At 44.7% G+C, this 14,524-nt stretch overlaps 1 protein-coding gene across 1 annotated transcript in view; it reads left to right on the plus strand.

The window, feature by feature from the left end:
* Nucleotides 1–264: 264 nt before the first annotated feature.
* Nucleotides 265–14,524, plus strand: part of pxnb (paxillin b) — a 28,246-nt gene continuing 13,986 nt past the window's right edge. The window contains exons 1-2 of the mRNA XM_048244549.1: nucleotides 265–320; nucleotides 14,158–14,369. Coding sequence (XP_048100506.1) covers nucleotides 287–320; nucleotides 14,158–14,369 — 246 coding nt within the window. The 5' untranslated portion in view covers nucleotides 265–286. The remainder of the gene's footprint in view (nucleotides 321–14,157; nucleotides 14,370–14,524) is intronic.

Raw genomic sequence — 14,524 nt, forward strand, 5'->3', positions numbered from 1 at the left:
TTTAAGAGCGCATTGTCAACAGTGATATGGGCGGGTGCACACCACACCCTGCTTCTCTCATCCACAGGAACGCGCACCAGCGCACATCCATGCAAAACATTACAAATTACACAATTACAATGTTAAACATAATTATAATAAAGATATTAGGAAGTACATCTCACAATGAGTAGTTATTCACCATCATTTGCAAATTGGTAATGACGGATTAGGTGAGAGGCACATATGGAGCACAGCTGAAGATGCACTGTCACGAGAAGTAAGCAGCAACTCCTCTGCAGGAAAAATGTCCTTCGGTTTTCATTGGAACATTACTGGGGGTAAGTGTTGTTTTTTCAAGGCGTTGTTTCCGATGGTAACCCATTGTCAGACAATAGTGAAAGTAATTAACTGTGTATGTATAACCGTTCTGTCACACCACAATGAAGTTAGTTTCACTTTGCCAATGAGTTCAAATAATAGACGAGTGCAGATGCGTGTATATGCTATACTCTGCTAGGTTTTAGTAAAGCATGGTTTAGTGGAATACCTGTTCCACACGGTCTCGCATGCAAGCAGATTCCTTCAAATGTGCCGCTGACTATCAAAATACTGATGCGCTGTTTGAAGTTGTGCTGCTTGCTGCTAAAGGGCATGACAGATGCCATTCTCATTGGTTTAAATGATGTTACGCCCAAAACACACCCATGACTGATTACGTTTCACAAAACCACTACTAATGTGGACTGGACAACCCACTAAATTTAATTAAGTTATTCGCTAGTGAATGCACATGTAACAGGGTTGTTGATTTCAACAGGACACAGAATGCAGGGTTGGTGATTTCAACAGGACACAGCATGTGCTTTAAACCAGATACACACCCGTGGGCACTGACACAGTAAACACTGGAGTCATGATATGGAAAATAGCACAGCAACAAACCATGCCAGAATAAGCAATGCTGGGGATCCTCTGTTGAGTTAGCTGTCACTCACACACACACATCACACACACACACACACAGGCAAACAAGCTGTTTGGAAAGGAAGAGTGGAGAGGTGGGAGTTGTTGTGGGTGAGTGTGATATCCCCCCATGGAATTCTGTTAAACACTTCACAAATACCATCACACACACGCTCTCTCTGTTTCTCTCACCCACATACACACACACACACCCCAAACAAAGGAACGGTGATAAAAAAAGGCCTCACAAATACTTTCTCACTCACGTACACTCTCACACAAACAAACACGCACACACAAACATATCTAACTCTGTGCAAAAGAGTGTGGTGAGATTTAGATATTGCGGATAAGAGTGATGTCCCAAAAATGTGTTCCACCCCTACACAATACACACACACTCACACACACTCAGATGCCAAACTGGGGGGGGGGGGGTAGTTTCCCCAATAGAAATGTGGTCCACCCTCCAACGAGAGCGAGATAAACAGAGAGAGAGAGAGAGAGAATTGTGCACTCCCAAATCTACACCCTCATGGTTGGAGAAAAAGCAACTCTGACCTCATCTCTCTGGGTCTTGGGCCTATCCCACATCCTTAGGAAACGGTCCTCAGTGTCTTTGTGTGCGTCTGTATGTGTGTGTGTGTCGGTCAGTGATTTCTCTGTTTCTGGTGCATACGGAGGCTTGGGGGGGGATGTTAATGAAAGACAGGAAGCAGGCAGCTAAAAGCATGTCCTGTTGGTACCTAGAGCCGGGTCAAACGTCCTGCTTATCTCAACCTCCCATGTTAGCCCAAAAGCTAATACTGTTACGTTTGGGCTTGTCCACACCGGCAACCATAACTACAAAGACAGCAGTAAAAACTATAGTTTTAACGATAATGCTATAGTTACAGTAATTATAAGAACAGCATCCACACTGCATACTAAAATGATAACGATTTGAGGAACGATGGCCTTGGGGGGTCACATTCAGAGTGATTTTCAGAACAATGGAAACCTGACAGCTAATCAGAATCCACTGAATTTTAGAAATCGCATTAATGAACATGAGAGAAACTTTCCTGGTTCGTCAGTGTGAACGCCAGAGAACTGGTGTTACCTGGAGGCTGATGGATGTCTCAAGCCTATTCCGATCGCTCAGCATAACGGATGCCAGCTAGCTGTGCGTGTGGAATGCTCGTAAACCTCACTCCCCAACGCCTCAAGAGCAGTGCATGAAAGCTATCAGTCAGGGCTTTAAGCTCAATTGTCAGCACGCTTGACTCCCGGTCTAAGGTGCTTCTGTTTGCAGGTTTGAGTCATGTAAAGGGCTGAACCATGCAGGTTACAATAGCACCATCTAGTTTTGCTAGCATACTTAGGCTGATGAATGTCTCAAGCCTATTCCGATCCCTCACAGCAGCAGCTAGTTTTACTAGCATTCAAGCTCTGATGAATGCTATAAACCACGTCCATGACGATAAATAGGCCTGTGGCATGCTGCCTGTCTCAGTAAAGAACAGGCTAATCATGTTAGTGTTTAGCATTCATTCTTAAATACAAATACCATAAAGCACATCCTTGTAGCTGTGGAATGCAGTAAAAAGTCCTGCAGTCCTACATAGCTCTCCCCTGTCCCAGGCTAATTAGGTTAGAATTAGCATTCATGCTCGGATTTCATTATCCCCTGGTTCAGATGGGGTGGCTGAGGGTTTTATTGCTTTGTTCCAGTTTATTGCTCCCCCCGCCTTCTCTGTATACCTCCCTTGGTGTGTTCTCCCTCAGGCTAGGTTGAGGACTGCTGTTGATTGTGTTCCTGAACGATGCTTGAGTAATGTTGTTAAGATCCGAATTACAACACATTCCACCCTCATGACATTTCTCTTTCTCTTACACACACACACACACACACACACACAACTAGGAACACAAAGATGGGCTAAGCCTGAAAGGTTTGCATCTCAGTGTTTGTCCATCTAAGTCCATCTTTGAGCATCTGCCTCTGGTCTCCTTTTTCCACCTATTAACACATAGCCTACATCTCGCACATGCGTGCATGCACACACACACATCTCACACATACCACATACACAAATACATATAAACAACACACCCACACTTATGCACATACTCACTCACGCCGGGATATTACATCTTCTGCTCTGATATATGATTATCTATAACACACACACACACACACACACACACAAATCATGTAATGAATGACAAAAGTATTCGGTTGCAAGTGACTTTCAAAAAGCTTTAGCACAGTAAATGTAAGCCAATATATCTCCTCCAGTATGCAAAGGAATCTTTGTATGTGTGTGTAAGTGCACGTGCATGTGTAGAAATGTGTGTGTGTGTGTGCGTGTAAGCGTGCGTGTGTGTGTGTATGTGTGTGTGCTTACATGTGTGTTACAGTAGACCATAATGTCTTCCTTGACTGCCTGCCGTGCGTGTCTTTGGGGAAGTGCTTTTATTTTGGGTGTTGCTCTCTCTGTAGGGAAGTGTCATCTTTCTAACGGGGGGATCCGACAGCAGGAGGTATATTTAGACACACATTCACACACACACACACACACACACACACACACACACACACACACACACACACACACACTCACACACACACACAGCCTATGATCTCTCTCTTCACTGCTGTCTGACTGGAAACCCATTGCTGGGCTTACCCTCCCCCCTTTACCCCCCTCCCTCTCTTGCTATCTCTCTCTATTCCTCCCTTTCTCCACACCTCTCATCACTAGCTTCTTCCTTCCTTCTCTTCCCTTTCTCCACACCTCTCATCACTAGCTTCTTCCTTCCTTCTCTTCCCTTTCTCCTCCCTCCACGGGTGTGTCTGAGCTGAGAGCACCTGCGCGCTATATATATATAGTCTCTAACTGAGGTTATATCTCCAGATGCTCTAACTGAGGTTATATCTCTCGTCTCCTAACTGATGTTATATATCTCGTCTCCTAACTGATGTTATATATCTCTCTCGTCTCCTAACTGATGTTATCTCTCTCGTCTCCTAACTGATGTTATATCTCTCTCTCATCTACTAACTGATGTTATATCTCTCGTCTCCTAACTGATGTTATATATCTCTCTCATCTACTAACTGATGTTATATCTCTCGTCTCCTAACTGATGTTATATATATCTCTCTCTCATTTACTGAGGTTGTATCTGTCTTTCTCGTCGCCTAACTGAGGTTATATCTTGAATTTCCTCTGGGGATCAATAAAGTATCTATCTATCTATCTATCTATCTATCTATCTATCTATCTATATCTCTCTATCTCTCGTCTCCTAACTGAGGTTGTATCTGTCTCTTTCGTCCCCAAACTGAGGTTATATCTCTCTCGTCTCCTAACTGAGGTTATATCTCTCTTGTATCCTAACTGAGGTCATCTCTCTCTCTCTTTCGTCCCCAAACTGAGGTTATATCTCTTGTATCCTAACTGAGGTCATCTCTCTCTCTCTTTCGTCCCCAAACTGAGGTTATATCTCTCTTGTCTCCTGAGGTTATCTCTCTCGCTCTCTCGTCCCCTAACTGAGGTTGTATCTCTCGTCTCCTATTGGTTGCATGTGAGTGTTGAAACTTGTTTTCCCTTCCCTTCTCTCTCTATCTCTCTCTCTCACACTCTCTTTCTCTCTCTCATCCCTTCTTCCATCTACTTCTTCTTTCCTCACTGTGTCATATCATCACTCTCTTTCTCTGACTTCATGGGCCCGAGTTCGGTGGCGATATAGGTAGCAGGAAGCAAATTCAAAACAGGGAATCTGAAATGGGCGAGACTTTTCTGGTGAAGTTCAATATTACATGTCACCAGTGTTGAATGCTGATGTACTGTATCTACATATTTATCTTTTATTAATGAACTTTGACCTGACCCTGGCCACTTTATGCTTGTGACTTGGCTCTGGCCACAGTGTGCATGCACTGTCGGCAAAATGAGCTGTCCAACTCACACTCTACGTATGTCTGTCCCTCCTCTTTCTGTCTCTTACTCTATCCCTTTATCCTCCTCTCTTTGTCTGGAATCTCCCTATCATTCTCTCTATCTACCACCCCCTATCTTTCTAGGCACAGTTTCTCTCCTTCCCTCCATCTCTCTTTATATCCTCCTCCTTCTATACTCTCTCTCTATATATAGTTCTGCCTCTCTCTTTTCTTTCTCTGTCTCTATATATATATATTAACCCCCCCCTCTACACTCTCCTTTTCTTCTCTCTCTCTCACTCCATCTGCCTGTGGCTGATATAAATACCCCGGTCCGGTTGGTGCGGTGGGGTAGGGTTTCTCTGGAGGGGCTAGGGCCCACTCTGTCCCCAGCGCCGTACTCATAAACAGCCCGCTCCCTGCTAGACCTCACTGACCTCTTACTGCTATAACGGTGTATGTGTGTGGGTGGGTGGGAATGGGTGTGTCTCTGTGTGTGTCTGTGTGTGTGTGTGCGTCTGTGTGTGTGTGTGTGGTTGTGTGTGTGTCTGTGTGTGTGTGTGTGCATTGTATATCTCTATTGTGCTGTGTAATAAGAACCACCATTCCAAATTCAAATCAAATATCGGTGGTGGCTTGTTTATGGAATGAAAGGCTTCTTCTTTCGCACTTGCACATGGTATAAGTATTGCCAATAGCATGAACAAGTGGTTTAAGTATCATTCATTCATTCATTCATTCATTCATTTATTCATTTATCCGTTCATTACAGTTTACAGTACATTACATTACACAACTGCTAAAACACTAAACTCCATTATCAGAACCAAATTCTCAGTTGCCTGAACACATTTGTTTTGGCAAAACCTTAAACAGTTTTCACAAATAAAACACAATTTGCAGATCTCTTTTTGCAAAACTTGCTAAACACATTCTCATGCAATACAACATGTGTTGCATTGTGATGCACTTGTGATGCATAATGGTTGCCACAAGTGGCAAAAGGTAAACACAAATAGAGCACAGATGTCATACGTTAAACACAACTACTTAAAATTGATCACACTTCTTTCAAATGATGTCATACAACCAATATAAGCTAGTTCAGAGTGCAAACAGGCTGCTGAACAGTGCAGGTTTATATCAATAATGGACAGAAACTACTGTATCCATCAGGCATTCAGAGTACACTGTAGGCTGTAGAATGCAATGTACTTCTCATTTACATTACTGAAATGCCTTTTCCGGTATACAGTTTTTCACAATTGCTAAAACACATTTTTTGAAAACTTCCACCCTTTTCTCAAAACTGTATCCATGCCATAATACAGGTGAACAGGAAATAAATGTGTCACACACATCATACAGTATATCATGCATCACATCACTTCATATATCATAAATCATTTATCATACTGTATATCACATCACTTCATATGTCATATAGCATGCATATGTCATCCCCTTTCTGCTCTCCAACGTGGACCTGTTTCACACCTTCTCTCTGATATATATATCTCTTTCTTATATATTTTGTCTTATATATCTCGATGTCTCTCTCTCACACACACACAAATGTTACTCTGCTGACACCTGTACACACACACACACACATACAAACACACACACACACACACAACCCTATGAACACCTGTACAAACACACATACACACACGGTCCTGCGAAAACCTGTACATGCACACATACACCCACACACACACACACATACACACACACATACACACACAGTCCTGCGAACACCTGTACATGCACACACACACACACACACACGGTCTTGCTGGTACCTCTCCGGCTTGTTCGCTGCTCTCCTCCTTCCTTTCCCATTCCTTTCTTCCTCTGGAATGCCAGGAATTCTCAGCTCTCTTTTTTTCATCATGGGTGGAGTGGGTGAGAGGAGGGTGCTGGACAAAGCTGAACCAGAGGGTGGCACACGTCTATTTTCACACACAAGATGCCAGTCTACATGCCCATGAGTTTCTCAGTGTGTTTGTTTATAAACTATCGGCTACTGATGATAATGGTGACAGTAGCACAGTGGCTATCATTTGTGATAAAATAAAGAAGCTATTGATAATGGTATATAAAACAAGCAAGAGTTTTGTGTATGCAGTCGTGTTGGTTATAATTGGAGACATTATTGGTTCAGCCAAGTAAATGCATAGTTCAGTCATGTAGCTGTTTGCTCCTCATAAACTTACATGAGTTAACTTGCCGTGTGTGTGTGTGTGTGTGTGTGTGTGTGTGTGTGTGTGTGTGTGTGTGTTGTAGACTCTGCTCTTTGGCTGTTCTCTGCTTTCAGGGGATTGGGTTTAAGATTGGCTTCTCCCTCCTGTTTGCATTCTTAGTCATGCTAACCACTCTATTACAGCCCTGTAAACAGGCCCACACCACATACCCCCCTACCCCACCCTCCCACCAGCTCACACAAACACTCTGCATAACTCAATGCTGCCCCCCTCAGGAGTCAGATGGAACTGACAGCATTGAGCATGGAGTCAACAGGTTGTCTTCTAAGTCCTCCTATTGTATCAAGGACCTTTAGAAGCTGAGACAAACAGTACCCTTTATTGTGTTATTACATAATTAGTTTAAATTAGTTTTGTATAAATTGTTTTACTTAATTGTATTTTGTTAAGTGATAAGTGTCAGTAGGCTATACAAGACTCACATTGCTTTCCTGGAAATCTTTTCTTTTAGTAGGTTGACCTTCCTCACTAAAGCGTCCAGCCCATTCCTGTTTCCCCTGACAGAGAGTGTTGTAGGCAGGATATCCTGTCTGTGTAGTGGTAAAGGTGCTGGTGGTGTTTTATAAAGATAGGCCATGATGGTCGTGTATTTAAGCAACATGTGCAAACTAGAACCTTCAAGGGTCCAGCTGTTTGTGTCGTTGAAGGTCTGTCTGTAAGTGTGTAAAGTACTGTTAGCTATTAAAGCCTTAAATGGCCATGGGTACATTATGGATATGCTTTGCCCCTATACTCCTTCATCATGGGTCTTAATCACTATGGACTGTCCCATGGTCTCTGCTTGCACACAAATGGGACCGTGCTTTTTTTTATTGTTGCACCAAGACTTTGGAACAGTCTCCCAAGGGACCTTAGTCATGTTTAATCCCTGACTTGTTTAAAGTCTAAGCTTAAAACTCACTTTTTGTCTTGCGTTTGGCAACTGTTGATCCCTAGAACTGTGGATGGTAGACAATCTGTCATAGTGACTGTCTATGCACATAGTATGTATGTCGTCTATTGTGAAACACTTTGCTTCAATACTTTACTTTACTTTACTTTACTTTACTGTATGTAGGAATAAAACATTATTTTAGGTCTGAAATATTGAAGTTAATCAATCAGTCACCAATTATTATGACATATATTATTATGTGTGACATCTTCATTAATGATGAGCATAAGTTTAATATCAGGCTTTTTGCACGTCGTAAATCAGTTGAAGAGGCTGTGCCTTGAGCATGGGATGTGCTGTGCCTCTGATGCAGAAGCCTTCTTTAGCTTTTATAAGACAGTTGAGCGGTTTGGCACCAGGTGCTGCTCTTATTTTGAGTGGGTGGGTTTTTAGTGTGCGTTCATGCAAGAGCTCCAGGCTTTAAATAGCCACCTCCTCCGTGGCGGATCCCCGTGGCGGATGGGGATCCACCATCCTCCGTGGGGGTGCGAAGCGAAACGGGACGAAACAAACGAACTGGAGTGGAGTTGACCACGGGTTGCATCACAGGGTTTGTGTTTCAAACATCTTTATTTATTCAGGCATTACAAGTTTCCCTCTGTTTTTAGTGTAGTGTCACGTCTGAGTCAGGTCAGCGATGCAGAGGTTTTTAATAGGCAGAGGTGTTTTGTTCAGATGCCATCGTTGTACTGTCATGTTCATGACGAGAGGTTTGGGACTACCCCCACCCCCACCCCCCAAGTCATCTCCCTGGCTTTGGGAAATGGACAGTCTCATATGCTAAATCAGGCATAAACCATTATGTCATTAATAGTTTTGGGGTTGATCATCAGGGTGTTTGAAACAGCTGGTGAGTAGATGGGGGTGATGTTATCAGTGGAGGGAGAAAGAGAAGATTGAACGATTGAGGAAGGTGATTTGAGACAGAGAGATAGAAGGGGGGGGGGTAGAAGAGATGAAACAGACATGCAAGAGAGTTTTTGAGAGATCTGAGAGAGAGTGCAAGAGTGAGGGAAAGCTAGAGGAAGAGGGAGGTTGAGACAAATAAAGAGAGGAAGAGAGAGAGGGAGAGAGAGTGAGGGAGGGGGGTTGTGGGAGAGGGAGGGTGATAGAGGGAAAAATAGAGGGAGAAAGAAAGAGAGCAAGGGAGGGTGGTAGCGAGAGAGCTAGGGAGGGGGAAAGAGAGAGATGGGGGGAGGGAGGAAAAGAGAGAGAGAGAGAGAGAGAGGGAGGGCAAAGAGAGAGAGAGGGGAAAGAGAGAGAGAGAGAGAGAGAGAGAGAGAGGAAGGAGAAAGAGAGAGAGGGAGGAAAGAGAGAGAGAGGGAAAAAAGAGAGAGGAGGAGAGAGAGAGGAAAAGAGAGAGAGAGAGAGAGAGAGAGAGAGAGAGGGAGGGGAGAGAGAGAGAGAGAGGAGGGGAGAGAGAGAGAGGGAGAGAGAGAGAGAGGAGGAGAGAGAGAGAGAGAGAGAGAGAGAGAGAGGAGAGAGAGAGAGAGGGAGAGAGAGGGGATATAGAGAGAGAGAGAGAGGAGGGGAAAGAGAGAGAGGGAGAGGGAGGGGAAAGAGAGAGAGAGAGGATAGAGAGAGAGAGAGAGGGAGGGAAAAGAGAGAGGAGAGGAGGGAAAGAGAGAGAGAGAGGGAGGGGAAAGAGAGAGAGGGAGGGAGGAAAGAGAGAGAGAGGGAGGGGAAAGAGAGAAGAGGGAGAGGGAGGGGAAAGAGAGGGGTCCCTTCTGCACCGCGCCCTCTGGAGGTATTAGTGTGTCATATCCTTCAAACAGTCACATGCACCCACACACTCGCAGAGTGACGTGGATTGACACTCTCAGTCAGCGACGACATTTCTCTCTCTCACACACACACACACACACACACACACATACACACACACACACATACATACACACAGAGTGACGTGGATTTACACTCTCAGTGAGTGACTGCATACTCACACTCCCTCTCTCAGAGACACACACACACACAAGTGTAGGAGCCACCAGCATAACAGTGAGTATGATCTCTCATCTTTTCTCCTCTCTGTTTCCCATGTGTGTCTTTATAGCCTCTTGGTTCCAATAATCTGTATTGAGTGCTTAGCTCCTCTGCATGGACCTCAGCGAGAGTGTGTGTGTGTGTGTGTGTGTGTGTGTGTGTGTGTGTGTGTGTGTGTGTGTGTATATGTGTCTGACTCGTGTCAGTGTTCATCCCTGGACATTTCGCTCAACTTAGTCTGCGCTGGTCACGGTGTGTATAGCTTGGGTTCTTCATCGGAGGGTGGGTATTAGCCATTGGGTTGGGTATTGTCCACTGGTATAAAGGGGGTATTCCGCATTGGTACAGAGTGGTTTACTATCAGCATAAGGTGTGTATTATTTTCCAGAACAGTGTGTGTAGTCTTATTAGCCTAGTGAGTGTGATGAGTGTTCTGTACACCAGGGAACAGTGTGTGTAGTCTTATTAGCCTAGTGAGTGTGATGAGTGTTCTGTACACCAGAACAGTGTGTGTAGTCTTATTAGCCTAGTGAGTGTGATGAGTGTTCTGTACACCAGGGAACAGTGTGTGTAGTCTTATTAGCCTAGTGAGTGTGATGAGTGTTCTGTACACCAGAACAGTGTGTGTAGTCTTATTAGCCTAGTGAGTGTGATGAGTGTTCTGTACACCAGGGAACAGTGTGTGTAGTCTTATTAGCCTAGTGAGTGTGATGAGTGTTCTGTACACCAGGGAACAGTGTGTGTAGTCTTATTAGCCTAGTGAGTGTGATGAGTGTTCTGTACACCAGGGCTCACCGTGAGGTCCCTGCCCTCTTACTGTACTTATTGCCCCTTCTAGTGTACCTATTGCCCCCTCTACTGTACTTAACACCCCCTATAGTGTACTTATTACCCCCTCCTCTGCTGTAGGCAGCTGTGGCCTACTGGTTAGTTGGACTGGTTACTTGTAACCGGAGGGCTGCCGGTTCGAACCCCGACCAGTAGGCACGGCTGAAGTGCCCTTGAGCAAGGCACCTAACCCCTCACTGCTCCCCGGGCGCCGCTGTTGTTGCAGGCAGCTCACTGCGCCGGGATTAGTGTGTGCTTCACCTCACTGTGTGTTCACTGTGTGCTGAGTGTGTTTCACTAATTCACGGATTGGGATAAATACAGAGACCAAATTTCCCTCACGGGATCAAAAGAGTATATATACTTACTTACTTATACTTAATACCCCCCTCTGCTGTACTTAATACCCCCTGTAGTGCACTTATAACCTGCCTGTAGTGGCCACGTACTCCAGAGCTGGGCGAGGGTCCACTGCCAACCCAAAGCTCTCGTCTTGGTGAAGAGCTACATCCTAATCATTTGACCTCCGTCCACCTCTCACTCCCCACAGCAACCCACAGCGCCGGTATTAAACCGCATCTGTATTATGTCTGCAGCACCGTGAAAATTTTACTAAACGCTAGATGATCGGGTGTCTGTCGGGCGGCCCTGTGTGCTACTGAGCGTCTGCGGTCGGAGATCACTTTGCCACCCATGTTGTTGAGCCCTTGGTGCGTAGCCCCTGTGATAGCATGGTGTGTGTGTGCGTGTGTGTGTGTGTGTGCGTGTGTGTGTGTGTGTGTGTGTGTGTGTGTGTGTGTGTGTGTGTGTGTGTGTGTGAGTGTGTGTGTGTGTGTGTGTGTGTGTGTGTGTGTGTGTGTCTGTGTGTGTCTGTGTGTGTGTGTGCGAGACTCTGGGCTATTCTTGCCCAGTGGGGCTACAGAGGGATGAGGTAAGAAGTTATTTAGCTCCCTTGCCCTAGCTCTGGAGGCCCTGCTCTGGGGTGATAGATTACACTGCCTTGTTTCCAGACGGGCAACAGATCGCATGCCTGCGTGTCTGTCTGTCAGTGGCAGCCCAAGAGAAGCACTGAATCACATGTGATATGCACATACACACACGCACATGTGCATTAAGTACACACACACACACACACACACACACACACACACACACACACACACACACACGTACATACAGTACAGTACGCATGCACGCCCGCACGCACGCACACACATACACGTATACAGTACACACACACACACGTGTACATACAGTACGCACACACACACACACACACACACACACCCTCATAACACACTCACATAACTCTCTCACATGTCCACAAACATGCACCCACAAATCCACACCTCTCTCACCATACTCTCACATATACTGTCTCACACATGCACAATGTCATCATGCATGCCACACTGGCGCACATACACACAGGTACACAGACACACATGAACACAGTACATACTCACACACATATGCATGCATTCACCCATAATAGCATAACACCTTCACATGTCCAATATATGCACTCTCACCCATGCACACACACACACACACACACACACACACACACAGACACACACACATACACACATACACACACACACACAGTATCAGGTTGAAGGTATGGCATGGCAGCAGCTGAATGTGTTAAATAAGTCTCCAGGAGTTTCATCAGTGTGAAAACTTGGTGTGTGCCGTCTGCTCTGGGGCCCATGGTTCTCTGGGAGGGGTGCTGAAAGGCTTTCACAGACCTGTGTGTATGTGTGTGTGTGTGTGTGCGTGTGTGTGTGTCTGTGTGTCTGTAACCTTGGGTTTGTTTACTTGAGATCTGACAGATGAGGACTTGTTTTGGTGTGATCAGTAGTTACACGCTGAGAAACACACAGAGACAGACCGAGAGAGAGAGAGTGGGACAGAGAGAGAGAGAGATACGTGAAGACAGATGCTAGCTGACAATTACATACACAGAGACAGACACACACAGAGAAACAGATGGACACATATGCAGTTATTATTATTAGGCCTACTTATCGAATACAAACTTTCTGCCATTTTTTTCTCTCAGTTCTCATATGATGAGATATTGTAGGCCTACCGATATTGTATTACTCTTCATTTACTGTATTTTTAGAAGTACAAATGGATGGAATCAGAGTGTTTTTTTCACTTGCCCTTGATGCTTGGCAGGGTGATAGACATGAAGAGAATGGTTTCAGTATCATAATGAGACTTAAATTGATGATGCTAACAATAAGAGGAGCTAACATTAATTTTTGTTCTAGTAAAAGGTCCCTTGTGTTGTGCTGCTTGTTCCTTACTGTGCCTCACTGCCTGCTCGAGGAGGCTTGAGAGGGTTCATAGGCCTTTAATAGGAGACTGACGCACTCACACTGGCATTGTGTGAGTTTAGCTTCCCGTACTCAGCAGGGGAGAGGCGTGAAGCGCTAGCTACCGTTCCTGCTAAACGCTAACACCTAGCGCTTAGCTTTAATCTCTCCCGCCCGGCTGCCAGAGCACATGGTTATTTCAGGAAGAATAAAAGCGGCTACTGGTGATTTAGTGACACTTTAGCACCCTCACTGATATAGGGCCATTCTCATGGATCCTCAGATTGCGTCAGGCTTCTTTCAGAAGGGTAGCATTTGAAGTATTTAAAGTTCAGTGAGTGACAGATTCAGTGTGTCTCTGTTAAGTTGTGTCTTTGCTACCTGTTACTATTTAAATCATGTTTCTTCTAACATGGAACCCAGGAACCAGGTGATTGATATTTCAGGCCCCTAACCTCAATATTTCATATTATGTAATGTATTGTTGTTATATAACTCATAGATTAATATCTTGGTCAACTGTCTGGAATAACTTGGTTGTAATAACAAGGTCAGATAGGCTAGTCATACTGATTGAAAAAAGGATGCTGCCTGCAAATGTGAATTTCAACAATTAACTTGAACCCTGAAACTCATTGTAGAAGTTTTTTGTTGCATTATTGCATTTTTATATGTATATATTTATATTTGACTCAGACAGAACATTTTGAACCTGAGGTCTTCATCAGCTTTTTGTATGACATATATGAAGCATTTTCTAAAAGATATATTGAACCTGATGAAGCAAACTGCGAAACGTGTTGTTCATGCCAAATAAAGTCAGCAAAATATATATACCCTCCAGTGTGCGATGTATACTATTTTTTGAGTTTTTTTTATATATATATATTTATATATTTGTTTGTTTGTTTGTTTGTGTCTCTCTCTTCCCCCCCCTTGCAGACGCTCTCCTGGCGGACCTGGAGTCCTCCACTGCCCACATTTCCAAATTCCCCGCCTTCTTGCCCGACGAGACGCCCTACTCCTTCCCCAGCAATAGTGGGCGGAGCCTCAGGGATGACCCCACCCCCCCGCCAGTGCCGCCCCCTCCCTCCGCCGAAGCGCTGAACGGATGTCTGCTCTGCCCTCCTGACTCTCACTACTCCTCCCAGCAGGTGAGAGAGATGAAAGGTCTAGACAGAGGAGCATGTTCTTCTTTACTGTAACCAATATAAAGGCAAACCTTTTTTCTTTGGTTTTGAAAATGATCAGTTAAACTGTGAAGCCCTTGGCAACAATGAAAAAAAGGCCATCCTTTCAGAACAGGGAC

Source organism: Alosa alosa, chromosome 5 (assembly GCF_017589495.1).
Source record: "Alosa alosa isolate M-15738 ecotype Scorff River chromosome 5, AALO_Geno_1.1, whole genome shotgun sequence".
Lineage (NCBI taxonomy): Eukaryota > Metazoa > Chordata > Actinopteri > Clupeiformes > Clupeidae > Alosa > Alosa alosa.